The 16,249-nt window shown below is 51.1% G+C and overlaps 1 protein-coding gene across 2 annotated transcripts in view; it reads right to left on the reverse strand.

The window, feature by feature from the left end:
* The window catches only part of INTS3 (integrator complex subunit 3), a 94,503-nt gene extending 92,716 nt beyond the window's left edge, over positions 1–1,787 (reverse strand). The window contains exon 1 of one of the 2 annotated variants that reach the window (XM_079957958.1): positions 1,015–1,787. In XM_079957958.1, coding sequence (XP_079814084.1) covers positions 1,015–1,110 — 96 coding nt within the window. In that variant the 5' untranslated portion in view covers positions 1,111–1,787. The remainder of the gene's footprint in view (positions 1–1,014) is intronic. The other variant, XM_079957957.1, reaches the window with a different exon arrangement.
* Between the last annotated feature and the right edge of the window lie 14,462 nt (positions 1,788–16,249).

Genomic DNA, 16,249 nt, shown 5'->3' on the forward strand with positions numbered 1-16,249 from the left:
GCCACGCAAAGGCGTGGGCCACATCAACTTTCCAAAAAAGTCCCTGCAAGTTACCAAGCCAGAAAAAAAGCCACCAGGCCATCTCTGTAAGCCGCTCTGGGCACAGCAACCTCAGCTCACCAGCTAAGAGTGGAAGCTGGCCTATTAGGGCAAATGGGGCACTGACCGCAGTCATTCCCCACCTGCCTGTGGTCGGACATATATCACCAGTAAGGGGGCAGCTCTGGCCATCATTGTCTCGACTCCTGGTCTCTCTCACTTCTGCCCCACCAGTCCCATAGGAAATCTGCCACCGCTGCTAGGCAGCCCTCAGAGAAGCTGCTGCAGCCTCACTCTTCCCAACTCTGAAATGGGATCTATATTCCCCCTATTGCCCTGAGGAACCGGCAGACTCAGAAAGCAGCCTGCAGACCTCTCAACACTTTGTCAATGTTAATTATAGCCACAGTCCCCAAACCCAGGAAATAACCCACAAGAGCTCCATAACTTATGGTTACCGAAGAGCACATTCTGCATTCCGCCAGCCAGATGCCGTCAGGCCACATGGGAAGAGCTTGCTGGGTCTGGCCAATGGCCCATACTGGACTAGGTGGGTCACTGGCCTGACCCAGGAGGCTCTTCTTATAGATACAGCATCCTGTTATCAGAGCGGCCACCCAGACGCTGCTGGGAAACCCACGATAGGGACACAAATACAAGAGTGCTCACACCTGCCATGATGGGATATTCAGAAACGTAACTGCCTCCGACTATGGAGACTGTTGCATAGCCATCGTGGCTAGTAGCCATGAACTGGCCGAGGCTTTAAAAAAGCACAATTAGGAAGACAAATGCAACTTTCTATGTCACTTGCCTGGTGCTGTGCCTAGGAAGACAAATGCCTCTTGTTACTCCAGCGGCATAGCAGGCCCACTTTTTATTTTAAAAATTATTATTTGTATGCCTTCTAAGGAGAAGCACTGTCCCACACAGTCACCCACACCCTCCCTTCACCTTCACCCCCCGGGCACCTACCTCCTCTAACTCATCCTTGGCATCCAAGCTGGTGTAGATCAGCAATTTCCCTCCACCTCCTCCTGTGGTTGCTGCACCCCCTTTCCCCTTCTCCATAGCAGGTGGGGTGGGGTGGGGAAGACACCCCCTTGCTCCCTCCCTCTCTCTCTCTCTCCCTTACCAAAGTGGGGCGGGGGGTGAGATCAATGGGGAAGCCCCACACTCACCCCCCCTGGACTTTCCTCAGTGCCCTATTTGGAGGCAGGGGGAGAGAAACAGATGTGGGGAGGGGGGCTAAGGGGCAGGGGGATTAGCTATGGGGCAGGTGGAACTGACTCTCTATTTAAAGTCACCACCACAACACACAACATGTGATAGGTGCCCCACTATTTAAGGGGAGCACTTTGTGGGGGGTGAGGAGCGGGGGGGACTTTTAAGTCTCCCCCCCAAAAAAAAAAACCTATTGTGGGGAGTGGGGGATCCCTGCAGCTCCAAATTTGGAGGGGGTACTTTTGCTTGACCAATGAAACTCTAAAGGGGGAAAAGTGGTCAGACTTGAGTGGGGGTTAAGTGGGGAGGTGAGTTGGGGGGGGGCCCTCTCCTAGCTCTGAGGGGCGGGGCATAAGGAGTGGGAGGGGGTCTTCTGGGGGCGGGGCTTGAGTCCCAGGGGGCGGGGCTTGGGGCAGCTAAGGGTGGAGGCGAGGGGTGACACTCTTTTTATAGGCGTGTCTCTCTTTCAGGGACAAATTTTAAAAAATAAAAAGGTGAGGGGGGGATATATATAGAGATAGGGGTGGGGGGGGAGTCTCTGCTACGGTGGGGGGTAGGGAGGGGGGAGCGTGCGCACCTCCTCGCCCCCCACCACCCAGCCGCACAAGACCGGAAGTCGGTGCTTTGGGATGAGCGAGTGTGTGAAGGGAACGGGCGGAGGAAGAAGCGCAGCCCTCCAAGCACAACCGGAAGGGCCCGCCTCTCCTCCTGCCTCGTCTTCGCTCTCGGCCTATCAGGGGCCAGGGAGGCCGGTGAGTGGCAGGAGCCGTCCCAGCGGGCCAATGATTGGGAGTTCGGGCGGGGAGGAGGAGGAGGAGGGAAGGCTTGGAGTCCGGCCCCAACCTTTCAGCGGAGGAAAGACTTAGTAAAAAAGGTCAAAGTGACACGGCTGCTTGTCGCTTCCGGGTTGGCTTCTTGCGAGGCCTCCTGGTTCAAAGGCTCTTGTTTGGGGGTGGGGAGGAGCAGAAGTAAGCGCTCTGCCCATTGGGTGGGAGAACGGCCGGGCAATGGTAGCCTGGCTGCTATTGGGCAGCAGCAACCGGGTGCACTTCTGGCCCCCGCCTTTCCACAAGGCCAGAAAGGAAGACAAGGAATTGGTTTTTCTTTTTTATGATGTCCTGCCTCTTACTCGGAGTAGGTCCACTGAAGATAATGGAATTATACAGGCCCACACCTTTTGCTTTAAAACACCCTTTCCAAAAAAGAACTGTGGTTTAACACTCACAGAGCTACAATTCCCAGCACCCTTGGAAAAACTATAGTTCCCAGGATTACTTGGAGGAAATAATGCCGTTTTAAAAGGATGGTGTGTGCGTACCATTAAAGCACCACGATGATGTTTTCAACAAGCGTAGCTTCCTCTGAAAAAAGTCCCAGGCACCATGGTTTTGTTGAGGGTGCTGGGAAACTACAACTGGGCAAACTACAGTTCCCCGAACTCTTGGGGAAGCTGCGCTTTAAATGTACATAGCGGAGCAAACCCATGGAAACAAACAGACTAAAGTTAGTTGTGCCCATTGACTTCAGCTCTTGAGGTCTGATAGCTGATGCTAGCTGTCGCCTTATTCTGTTCTCATGCTACAAGGCAGCGATGACCATTCACGTGCCAAAGAAAGAAAGGGCAGGTAAAGGTAAAGGTACCCCTGGCCATACGGGCCAGTCTTGACAGACTCTGGGGTTGTGCGCTCATCTCACTTAAGAGGCCAGGGGCCAGCGCTGTCCAGAGACACTTCCGGGTCACGTGGCCAGCGTGACATCGCTGCTCTGGCCAGAGCCAGAGCCGCACACGGAAACGCCGTTTACCTTCCCGCTGGTAAGCGGTCCCTATTTATCTACTTGCACCCGGAGGTGCTTTCGAACTGCTAGGTTGGCAGGCGCTGGGACCGAGCAGCGGGAGCGCACCCCGCCGCAGGGATTCGAACCGCCGACCTTTCGATCGGCAAGTCCTAGGCGCTGAGGCTTTAACCCACAGTGCCACCTGCGTACACACATTTAAATAAATAAATAAGTGGGGGTTTATTTACGTGCTATTCGATAGTAATTTGAGCTGGTTTTCGCTTTGAAACTTTAGGATAATTGTCCTGAAGACTGCCAAGGCCTATAGTTATAATTATTCCCACGTAATAGGTCCCTTCATGGTTACCAAGTGACGCGGGTGGCGCTGTGGGTTAAACCACAGAGCCTAGGACTTGCCGATCATAAGGTCGGCGGTTCGAATCCCCGCGACGGGATGAGCTCCCGTTCTTCAGTCCCTGCTCCTGCCAACCTAGCAGTTCGAAAGCACGTCAAAGTGCAAGTAGATAAATAGGTACTGCTCCGACGGGAAGGTAAACGGCGTTTCCGTGCGCTGCTCTGGTTCGCCAGAAGCGGCTTAGTCATGCTGGCCACATGACGCGGAAGCTGAACGCCGGCTCCTTCGGCCAATAAAGTGAGATGAGCGCTGCAACCCCAGAGTCGGTCACGACTGGACCTAATGGTCAGGGGTCCCTTTACCTTTAATAGGTTCAAAGTGGAAGGCGCTAGAGAGAGGGAGAGATTACAGCCTGGCAGGGTAGTTCCCACATGGTTAATATTGCAGTTACAGGTGAGGCTGAGACAATAACCCTGGTGTGTACTCCAGTCATGTTGCCTCATTCATATACGATATGAGGGAGAGACTTACAACAACTTTGCTGTGTATTCCCCAAAGCTGCAGCCCAATCCTTCCCATGCCCACTCCGAAGTTAAGTCCCATTGAGTTCAATGAGGCCTACCTTGCAGGGCTGTCATTGTACAGAATCATAGAATCTTAGAGCTGGAAGGGACTCAAGGGTCATCTACTCCAACGCCCTGCAATGCAGGAATCTTTGCTAAAGTATCCATGACAGATGGCCATCTAACCTCTGCTTAAAAGGTCCACCACCTCTGAAGGGAGATGATGTTTATAAGTCTAGCTTGGACAGCATTTTAAAATAGGGAATTATTATGCACGCAATATATACACCCAATATCTGCCCAATTTAGTGTAGATTTGGTGGTTTGGAAATTCCGCCCCATGCAAAAAATAAATCCGCTTTTCTGAGTGCAGTAGAATTTAGCCAGAAGAAAATCCACAGCGAACCCGGAAGCTAGAACGCTTGGACTTGTGTATTCGAGTCTTCATTTTCTTAAGTCTATATGGGGGAAAGGGGAAAGGAAGGGTGGGGGCGGCGCGAGGCAAAGCAGCCCAACGGCAGCGCGACTCGAGGCCTAAGGCGCTCTTGGTGTCCCTCCCGTCTTGCGCAGGCGCAATGGTAGCTCGCCCTCAGCGGCCCTCCTCCCGCTCTTGCTTCTGGACGGGCTTCGAGCAGCGAGGCGCTCACGCCGTCGCAGTGCTCCCTCGCGCATGCGCCCTCCGCATCTTGAGTCGGCGGCTTGGTTTTCCCGCGCTGTCCGGCGAAGGCCCCTCCCTCCCCGCCTCTTCCTCTGAGGGCGCCCGTTGGGCCTCGTCGTCCTCCTTGGCCTGTTTTATAAGTACGCCAAAGTAACGCCCCACGAACACAAAGAGTGCCGTGCGTGCTTACTCCCGAGTAAGTTGCGCTCGGAGGTCACAGGTGTGAGGAAACGTTTAGCCGCCTGGTTGTTTCTCAACTACAACTCCCATCAGCCCCCGCGAGCGTGGCCAATGGCAAGGGATGATGGGAGATGTAGTTCTGCGACGCCTGGCGGGTCAAAGTTTCTCCACACCTGACAGTTGACATCTTTTTATTTTATTTATTTCACAATATTCACATCCTGCCTGATTCTTTTTTAAAAAAAATCCAACACACACACCTCAAAGTGGTTTGCAGAAAGAATAAAACAATAAAATTATAATAATAAAAACATTCAGAAAATTAAAAACCAGCAATGAGCTAAAAACAACACATTAGCATTGCAGATATTTAGGTAGGCTTGTGCTTGCCTAAACAAAAATGTTTTTTGCAGGTACTGAAAAGAATACAGTGAAGTTGCCTGCCTGGTGTCAATAGGCAGGGAGTTCCAAAGTGTAGACTCCACCACACTAAAAGACTGGATTCTTACCGATGCAGAATAGGTATGTGGAACAACGCCAGTTGCACCGATCGAAGTGGTCAAGTGGGCGGGGGGGGGGCACCAGGTGGCGCATTGGAAGATGGCCGACAATAACATCTCTCTGACCCATAAAGGTAAAGGTAAAGGTACCCCTGCCCGTACGGGCCAGTCTTGACAGACTCTGGGGTTGTGCGCCCATCTCACTTAAGAGGCCAGGGGCCAGCGCTGTCCGGAGACACTTCCGGGTCACGTGGCCAGCGTGACATCGCTGCTCTGGCCAGAGCCAGAGCCAGAGCCGCACACGGAAACGCCGTTTACCTTCCCGCCGGTAAGCGGTCCCTATTTATCTACTTGCACCCGGAGGTGCTTTCGAACTGCTAGGTTGGCAGGCGCTGGGACCGAGCAGCGGGAGCGCACCCCGCTGCAGGGATTCGAACCGCCGACCTTTCGATCGGCAAGCCCTAGGCGCTGAGGCTTTAACCCACAGCGCCACCTGCGTCCCTTCTCTGACCCATACGTGGTAATTAATAATAATAATAATAATAATAATAATAATAATAATAATATCTTTATTGTCATTGCCCCCTCTCAGGGACAACGAAATTTACTTGGCTGCTCCATCCACCCAGGTAGGGCACTCCACACAAAATCAGAACAACTATAAGAGGCGATTCTTCACACAGCTCTTGTTTATTCAGAGGCCAGAACTGAACTGAACTGAAGGGTTCAGCCAGCCTGCTTATATAGAGCTCCACTACAACGCAACAGTAATAACTTTCTGTAACTATCCAATCACTGAACGTCACTTTCAATTCCTTATTTGCATATGTGGACCTGAGTGAAAACTATCGACAGTATCCCCTTGCTGGCCCAGGGTGAGAACCTCAGTACATAACAGGCATGCCATGGGGCAAGGCGATCTTGCAAGTTGTAAAGGGGTTTGTGTACTAATGGTAACACCTTGAACTTGCCCCGGTTGCAAAACACCAAGCAGTGCAGATCTCTGAGCAGAGGTTTTAGATTCTGACAGGGTTCCTCGCTCCGGTCAGCAATCATGCCACAGCATTCTGCCCTAGCTGCAGCTTCCGTATCAAGCACAAGGAAAGCCCCACATAGAGCGCATTGCAATAATCCAGTCTTGAAGCAACCATAATTTAATAGCAACAAAAAATATATACTGTATATAGCTCAGAGACAGCTTCTGGTTATAGGCGTATAATGCAGATTTTCATCATCACAATTTTTCAAAGCAAACTAACAAATGGTGTACTAACTTACTGTGAAATGTGGTATGACTTTCTTACAGATCTCATTATATTAAAGAAATTACATAATGTAGCTACGTACTGAATACAGACAACAATGGCAATAAAGGGCAATCATCACACCTTGTTCCTCTTTAAATCTTGGTGGCATACACTAGAATCACAGAATTGTAGAGCTGAGAGTCATCTATTTCAAACCCCTGCAATGCTCTTAGCTGAAGAATCCCTGGCGGGTGAGCATCCGAACTCTGTTTAAAAACCTCCAAGGAAGGAGATTCCACTCTTCACAGCTGAACAGCTCTAACCCTCAGAAAGTTCTTGCCAACGTTTAGTCGGAATCTCCATCCTTGCCATTTGAATCCATTGATTTGAGTTCTACTCTCTGGAGCAGCTGAAAGCAAGCTTGCTCCACCATCCATGTGACAGATCTTCATATATCTGAAGTTAGCCATTGTATCATTTCATAGTCTTCTCCAGGCCACAACACCGTGTTGGAATAAAGCAAGCAAAGCAACCCATTTTTCAAAAGCACCTCCTAAATATTCTTGGTAAAAAAAAATCTGATTCTGTCAAAGGCTTTCTCTGCACTTAAAAAGAGGAAGATTAGACGGTCCCCACCACCCCATTTTGGGCATATCTCAATACAATCTGTAGCTTTCCTGACATGTTGATCGTTGTTTTCCGTTCCTTATAAAGCCTTTTGGTCTCGTTCTACATATCTCTGGGTTTATTTAGCCTCTTTGCTAATATAGCGCTCCATATTTCTGCATCCCGGTTTACTGGGGAGTTTGGCCTGCGAGGCCGTGGGATTGTCATAACTTTTCCTGCCTTTGAAAGCACCTTTACGACTGCCTCTGACCACAACCTGGGCAGTTTTCCCAATTTGCAAGGACTCGTTTATCATCCTTACATAGCATGCTATAATTTTGTCTGAGACCATTATATAAAACTTGGCCGCCACCCCTGATTGACATATTTCTGTCTCTAATTCAAACCACATTCGTGGCTTAAAAGCCAAACAGAAAACGAGATGTCGAATAAGCAAGGTGTTTCCTTCAAGGAGCTCCAAGTGGTATATGCCCTTCATCTTTTATCTTCACAACAGTCCTTTAAGGGAGTTTAGGAGTGCCTTTGTGCCTGGGTTTCATGCAGGAATCTGGTTGGATGCAGTGAGATGTTGGTCACTAGATGATCCAGAAAGCTCTTCCAAAGTTCGTAAGATGGGCCCAAGGCCTCACACAATCAGCTTCATGAGATGAGTAGGAATCTGAACACGGGTCTGCCAAGTTCTTAGTCCAACACACTATCCACTTAACATATTGTTAAGTTGTGGGTGAACATATCAGACGACACAGCGATTCTTCAAACAGCTCTTGTTTATTCAGAAGCCAGAACAGAACTGAACTGAAGGATTCAGTCAGCCTGCTTATATAGAGCTCCAGTGCAACGTAACTGTAACAATTTTCTAAAACTATCCAATCACTGAACGTCACTTTCGATCCCTTATTTGCATAACTATCTACAGTATGCCCCTGCTGGCCCAGGGTGAGAACTTCAGTACATAACACATATCTGCAGATCAGCCTTCCCCACCTGGTACCCTCCAGATGTTAAGAACACAAGAAGAGCCTGCTGGATCAGACCAACGGCCCATCTAAGAGGAAAAAGAAGAAGAGGAGGAGGAGGAGGAGGAGGAGGAGGAGGAGGAGTTTGGATTTGATATCCCGCTTTATCACTACAGTGGTGCCCCGCAAGACGAATGCCTCGCAAGACGAAAAACTCGCTAGATGAAATATACTCAGAGTCGCAAAGTGATTTCATGCTCTTTATTCAGCTCATAGTGGTGAGGAGGAATGAATGTCCCCTCAAAGTATCTGCTTTATATACATTATTTACACAATGGGCTGCACATGATTGGCTAATTCCGGAATTCTACTGTAAGCCAATCAGGTTGTGGATTCACTTCAATCTGGAGCATGACTGGGTGGTTCCTGCCAACCAATCATACTGCTGCATTGTTCTAGGACCAATCAGACTGCTGCATTCTGAATCCTATTGTTCTAGGACCAATCAGACTGCTGCCTTTTGGATCCTATTGTTCTAGGACCAATCAGACTGCTGCAGTTTGGATCCTATTTGACTCAGTACATAACACCCCTCCCCTCTAAGTTCCAGTCCTGCCCGGGAGGTCGCATTCATAGTCCTCAAGGTACGCTGGCGGCCTACGTGTGCGTTGCGGCCTGGGGTGTTCCCTGGTCCGGGGTTCAGGTTCTGGCTCGTGTTCCAAGGATGCTGGCTGTGATGGGGCTGTTTGGTCTGGCGCAACCGGCTCGCTCGGTCGTGGTTCTGGTTCCGGTGTCCTTTCAGCCTCACGGGTCCTCTCTGTATTTACTGATTCTGCCTCTCCTGCTGGCCCCTGCTGCTCTATGGGCCTCACTGCCCCACTGTTCCCTTGGGACTCCTCTGACCTGTCCTCCTCCTCCTGGTTTTCTCCCGGGAATCGTCGGCGTATCTGGTCGCAGTGGCGGCGCCAGCATTGCCCCCCATCTGTTAGCACCTCGTACGACACGGGGCCAGTGACCCTGGTGACTGTGGCGGGTACCCATGCAGGGCCTGCCCCAAAATTCTTTGCGTACACTGGGTCCTGGGCCTCGAAGGTCCGGGGGTTCCTGCCTTCCCCCACCACTACCTCATCCTGAGCTCTATCGGGGTGAAGGCGGTCCAATCTGATTGCAAGGCGCCGACCCATTAGTAGTTCAGCGGGGCTCCTGCCAGTTGTTGAGCTGGGGGTGCTGTGCTGTGCTAGAAGGAATGTGGCAAGGCGGTACTCCCAATCCCCTTGCGTCATGCGGCGAAGGGTTTCCTTGGTGGTCCGCACCATGCGTTCTGCTTGGCCATTGGTGGCAGGGTGGAATGGCGCCGAACGGATGTGGCGGATGGCGTTCTGCGCTGTGAAGGTTTGGAATTCTCCTGATGTAAATGCAGTCCCGTTGTCTGAGACGAGAGTGTCAGGGAGCCCGTGGGTAGCAAACAGCCTGCGTAGTACCCGGATGGCTGCGGACGTAGAAGTGGACGGTACCAGTGCGACTTCCAGCCATTTGGTGTAGGAGTCCACCACTATGAAGAATGTTTTCCCCTGAAAGGGGCCAGCGAAGTCCACATGCAGTCGTGACCATGGTGCTCGGGCGGACTCCCAAGACTGGACTGGGGCCCTTGGGGGATCTGGGCGGGATTCTTGGCAGGCCTGGCAGTGTTTGACCCAGGCCTCTATCTCTCCGTCAATCCCCGGCCACCACACATAACTCCTGGCAAGGGCCTTCATTCTTACTACCCCAGGGTGTGTCTCGTGTAGGGCTGTGAGGACCCTTTTTCGGAGGGGCTGGGGAACAACGACCCTGCTTCCCCATAACAGGCACCCCTTGTGGGCCGACAGTTCATGTTTGCGGGTTGTGTAGCCGGCGAATTCTGGCCCGGGGCTGCTGCTGGGCCATCCCCTCCACACCCAGTCCAGGACCCGGGAGATGACCCTATCTTTCTTGGAATGGTGTGCAACTTCTTGTGCCTGAATGGGGCGGTCAGGAAGCAGCTCCAGGCTCATAACCTCTTGTGCAGGTGCTGGGTCAGGGCCTGTTTCCGGTAGTGGCAGCCTGCTGAGGGCGTCCGCATGGCCCATCGCCTTCCCAGGGCGGTGAATCAGTGCATACTGGTAGCTGGTAAGGAAAATTGACCACCTGAGGACGCGAGGAGACAGCACTTGGGGGGTCTGCTTTTCGGGGGCAAACAAGCCAAGCAACGGTTTGTGGTCAGTCACCACGGTGAAGGGCCGCCCGTACAAGAAATCATGGAATTTTTTAACTCCCTTCACGATTGCCAGACCCTCCTTGTCAATTTGTGAGTAGTTCCGCTCAGTTGCGTTGAGTGTCTGGGAAAAGTATGCCACCGGTACCTCTCTTCCATCTGGGAGTTGGTGTCCCAGGACAGCGCCAATGCCATAGGGTGAGGCGTCGCATGCTAGCACCACCGGCAGCCTCTCGTCGAAGTGTGCCAAGACCGAGTTTGAGACAAGCAAGTCCTTGACTGCCTGGAATGCGGCCTCCTGGCGCTGGCCCCACACCCAAGGGGCCCGCTTGTCCAGGAGTCTGTGTAGGGGCTCCGCTACCGCCGCCTTGTGGGGAAGGAAGGAATGGTAAAAGTTCAATAGTCCCAAGAAGGCCTGAAGTTCAGTCTTGTTCTTGGGCGCTGGGGCATCACAAATGGCCCGTACCTTGTCCCCAGTCGGGTGGACCCCTTCTGCGTCCACCATAAATCCCAGAAAGTCCACCTGGGGCACTCCTAGTAGACATTTTTCCCGCTTCACCTTGAGACCTGCTGTCTGGAAACGGTGCAGAACGGTGCGGAGGCGGTCCTCAAACTCCTCTGGTGTGGGCCCGGCAATCAACACATCATCGAAGAAGGGGGTGACGCCAGGAATCCCTTTAAGGAGAGAGTCCATTAGATTCTGGAATATGCCTGGTGCCACGCTGACACCGAATTGCAGCCGCTTTACCCTGAATGCTCCTCTGTGCGTCACAATCGTCTGTGCCTCTGCTGTGGCCTCATCTACTGGCAGCTGTTGATATGCTTGGGCCAAGTCCAGCTTGCCAAAAATTTTCGACCCAGCCAGGGTGGCAAGGACATGGCTGACCACTGGCACTGGGTATGCATGGGCCGTGAGGGCCTTGTTTATAGTACATTTGTAGTCTGCGCAGATGCGGACTGAACCATTAGGCTTGACAGGTGTGACGATTGGGGTTTCCCAGGGGGCATTAGGCACCGGTTCCAGCACTCCTTGCTCCATGAGCCGGTCCAATTCCTCATCTATACGGGGTTTCAGGGCGAACGGGACCCGGCGGGCCTTGAGCCTGACCGGTCGTACTGCGGGGTCAAGCTGTAGAGCAATGGGGGGGCCCGTATACTGTCCCAATTTCCCATCGAAAACCCCCGGAAATTCCTTGCATATGGCGTCCACGTCCACTTGTAAGCTAGTGTGGTTCACCCCGGTGACAGCTAGCCCCAGTGGTCCAAACCATGACAATCCCAGTAGGCTAATGTAGGGGCCCTTGACCACAAGTAAGTCCAGTTGCCGCGTCCGCCCTCGGTATTGCACCCTGAAGGTCCCCACCCCCATTGTGGGGACCTTACGTTTCTGGAAGTCCCGGAGGGTGAATGGGGCCGGCCTGAGTTTGGGACCCCCAGTAGGACACAGTTTCCTTAAGGTCCTTGCCGAGATTATGGATAGAGTTGAACCCGTGTCAAGCTCCATGCGGCATGGGGCCCCCTCTATCTGTACCTCTACATAAATTTTTTCTACGTTGGGGTGGGGCAACTGGTATACCTGGAAGTCCGTGAGCTCCGTCGAGTTGCCTTGGTGCGTTGGGCCCCGGGACCTGGGGTTCTTGGATTGGTCATCTGATGCCTGGCATCGGGTGGGCCGAGCCCGACACACCCGGGCGATGTGTCCCACTTTTCTGCACTGCCTGCACTCTGCGTTGCGGAAACGGCAGGTCCTCCTCTCGTGACTTTCTCCACAGCTTGCGCAGTTCCCTCCTTCTCGTCGAGGCAGCTGTGGTATGTGGGCTGCTTGAGTGCGCTGCTGTACTCGGTGCACCTCCTCCCTGTCAGATCCTGAGTCGTCGGTGAGGTCTTCGTGGTGGACCCTCGGTTGGGATGGCTGGCTCGGCCGTGCCTCTTGCGTCGACCTCTCGGCAGCTTCCGTTGCCAGGGCCTCCTCCAGAGCGACCTGGAACGTTAGGTTCTTCTTAGCGTAGAGGCGTCGTTGCAGCTTCTCATCCCTCAGGCCACCGACGAGGCGGTCACGAAGCATGTTCTCCAGCTCTGAGAAGTTGCAGAACCGGGCGGCTTGGCGGAGAGAGGTCACAAACCCAGTTATGGTTTCCCCAGGGGCTTGCCGCTTTGCATAGAAGGCATTTCGACGAGCTACCACTGAGGGCTGTGGCGAAAAGTGCCCCTTCAGCTGTTCCATTATTGTTTTGTATGGAACAGTAGCAACGTCTTCAGGCGCAAGGAGAGCCCGGGCGATTTCAAATGTCTCCTCTCCGCAAACGCTGAAGAATATTGCCCTCTTCTTGGCGTCTTCTTCATCGGTGACCCCTTTGGCTTCTAGGAGGAAGGTGAAACGGGAGGCGTACGCTTCCCAGTCTCCGGATGCTGGGTTGAACGGCGAGAAGCTGCTGTCGGTTGCCATTCTGAGTTCCTTGTGTCCCGGAGCTGAAGCCTGGATACACGGTGCGAGGCAGCGGTGCGGCAGGTGGCGGTGCTGCGGTGCTGTGTGTGGCAGTCAGCTCAGCGGGATCCCACCTTCGTCGCCAGTGAAATATACTCAGAGTCGCAAAGTGATTTCATGCTCTTTATTCAGCTCATAGTGGTGAGGAGGAATGAATGTCCCCTCAAAGTATCTGCTTTATATACATTATTTACACAATGGGCTGCACATGATTGGCTAATTCCGGAATTCTACTGTAAGCCAATCAGGTTGTGGATTCACTTCTATCTGGAGCATGACTGGGTGGTTCCTGCCAACCAATCATACTGCTGCATTGTTCTAGGACCAATCAGACTGCTGCATTCTGAATCCTATTGTTCTAGGACCAATCAGACTGCTGCCTTTTGGATCCTATTGTTCTAGGACCAATCAGACTGCTGCAGTTTGGATCCTATTTGACTCAGTACATAACACTAGACGAAAGAGTTTTCCGTTTTCGAGGTGCTTCGCAAGACGAATTTCCCTATGGGCTTGCTTCGCAAGACGAAAACGCCTTGCGAGTTCTTGCGAGTTTTTTCCCTTTCCCCCCCTTTTTCTAAGCCGCTAATAGCCGCTAAGCCGCTAATAGCGCTAAGCCGCTAATGGCCGTGCTTCGCAAGACAAAAAAACCGCAAGACGAAGAGACTCACAGAACGAATTAATTTCATCTTGAGAGGCACCACTGTACCCTAAGGAGTCTCAAAGCGGCTAACATTCTCCTTTCCCTTCCTCCCCCACAACAAACACTCTGTGAGGTGAGTGGAGCTGAGAGACTTCAAAGAAGTGTGACTAGCCCAAGGTCACCAAGCAGCTGCATGTGGAGGAGCGGAGACGCGAATCCGGTTTCCCAGATTACAAGACTACTGCTCTTAACCACTACACCACACTGGCTCTCTACTGTAGTCCATCCTCCTGTTCTCACAGGGGCCAAGCAGATACCTGTGGGAAACTCATAATCAGGACCTGAGCACAAAAGCGCTCTCCCTTCCTATGGTTTCCAGCAAGTGGTATTCAGAAGCACTGCTGCCCTCGACAGTGGAAGCTGCTACTATTGGCTACTAGTAGCTGTTGATAGCCTTTTCCTCCCTGTGTTTGTCCAATCCACTTTTTGTCTAAAACCACCCAACCTTGGAGGGTTGATAGGAAATAATATTATTTATTTATTTATTTATACCCCGCCCATCTGGCCGGCCTCCCCAGCCGCTCTGGGCAGCTTCCAACAAAATATTAAAAGACAGTGATGCATCAAACATTAAAAGCTTCCCTAAACAGGGCTGCCTTCAGATGTCTTCTAAAAGTCTGGTAGTTGTTGTTCTCTTTGACATCTGGTGGGAGGGAGTTCCACAGGGCGGGTGCCACCACCAAGAAGGCCCTCCGCCTGGTTCCCTGTAGCTTTGCTTCTTGCAGTGAGGGAACCGCCAGAAGGCCCTGGGTACTGGACCTCAGAGTCCGGGTAGAACGATGGGGGTGGAGACGCTCCTTCAGATATACTAGACTACTTGCTGTGCTTTAAAAGAGAACTCTATGAAAATGATGCATAGATGGTATTTAACCCCTGATAAATTATCTAGAGTGTATAAGAAGGTTCCTAATAACTGCTGGAATTGCAAACAAACGGGTGGCTCTTTTTCTCCACATGTTGGTGGACTTGTAAGAAAGCAAGGGTATTTTGGGAAACGATATACGATGAGATTAAAAAAAAGATGTTTGACGTGACTATACAAAAGACAAAACGCAAAACAACCCTGAAGCTTTTCTGCTAGGGATTATAGGGACAGAAGTTCCAAAGAAAAGATGGTTAAGTTGTTTATGTATGTAACTACAGCAGCTAGGATTCTTTACGTTCAGAAACGGAAAGGTGAAGAAGCTCCCACCAAAGAATGGATAAGTGATGGACTGTGCTGAATCAGCAAAGTTAACTGCTAAAATAAGAGAGTGTAATGAAGATTGTTTCATTGAAGAATGGAAATGCTTTAAAGAGGGATGTGGGTGGCGCTGTAGGTTAAACCACAGAGCCTAGGACTTGCCGATCAGAAGGTCGGCGGTTCGAATCCCTGCGATGGGGTGAGCTCCCATTGCTCGGTCCCTGCTTCTGCCAACCTAGCAGTTCGAAAGCACGTCAAATGCAAGTAGATAAATAGGTACCGCTCCAGCAGGAAGGTAAACGGCGTTTCCGTGCGCTGCTCTGGTTTGTCAGAAGCGGCTTAGTCATGCTGGCCACATGACCCAGAAGCTGTACGCCGGCTCCCTCGGCCAGTAAAGTGAGATGAGCGCCGCAACCCCAGAGTCGACCACGACTGGACCTAATGGTCAGGGGTCCCTTTACCTTTAACTTTAAAGAAATGCTATGATATGGTGAATTCGCGAGCAGGGTTTGAACTATGAGCAACAGAAAGAATGAGAGATTACCGAGTTACGATTATGATATGAAAGGAGAAAAATATCGCAGATGGGATGGGAAGATGAAAATAAAAAATAATTAGAATAAAATAAAACCAACCTGGCACCCATCGCAGCCTCCTGTGGAAGCGAGTTCCATAGCTTATGCACTGCATGAAGAAGCCCTTTATCTGATCTCAATGATCTCAAATTCAGTTTTGTTCACACAACACACACACACACACACACATATTTACACAGAAAGTCCACAACAGTTCCTTCCGAGCAATTTAAAAAATATATCTAATAATGCAATCTCATGCATGTCTACTTGTGTTCAATTGGGCTTAAGCAATATTATGCACCATATAATTCACATGCTATTTTTTATAAAGTGCTGTAAGACTCTTGGTTGTTTACACAGGAAACTGAAGCAGGCGCTCCATCAAAATAAAATATCGGTCTTTTCCTTTCCAAGCCGCCTGTGTCGTTTTCACGCTCCTCGGTCGTGACTCATGGTTCTAAGGTATCAAGCGTTCTTTCCGCGTACGAAGGGGAAATAAATTTGATGCAAGACACTAAGTCGTAAGATTGTGAGCAGCCCAGAGGAAATGAGAGGCCGATCTGTTAATTACCCTTTCCTCGTAGCCACATCCGGCTTTTTTTTCTCCTGGAGGCAACAGGCAGGAGATTAAAAGAATTTTTTAAATAATAAAATAGTAGTTCCCTGCTGTGTACACCGTACGATGGGATGACTGACGTAAAATATGTTAGGGTCTCGAGTGATGAAACGCTTTGTACGTATAGATCTGGCACGGGCGATGCGGGAATCTTGAGATTGGATCTCCTGACATTTTTTAATTTTGTTGTTGTGCTTCTAAAGCAGCACCAAGGGACTGGAAATCAGGAGTACAGGAAAGCCAAGCCAGATGACTGGCCCACCTTTCCCTACAATTATTTATTTTGCTATTGTACGTGTGCGGCTGCAGTTTCAATTCCCTCCGATGCT

The sequence above is a fragment of the Podarcis cretensis genome (assembly GCF_951804945.1).
Source record: "Podarcis cretensis genome assembly, chromosome: 16".
Classification (NCBI taxonomy): Eukaryota; Metazoa; Chordata; class Lepidosauria; order Squamata; family Lacertidae; genus Podarcis; species Podarcis cretensis.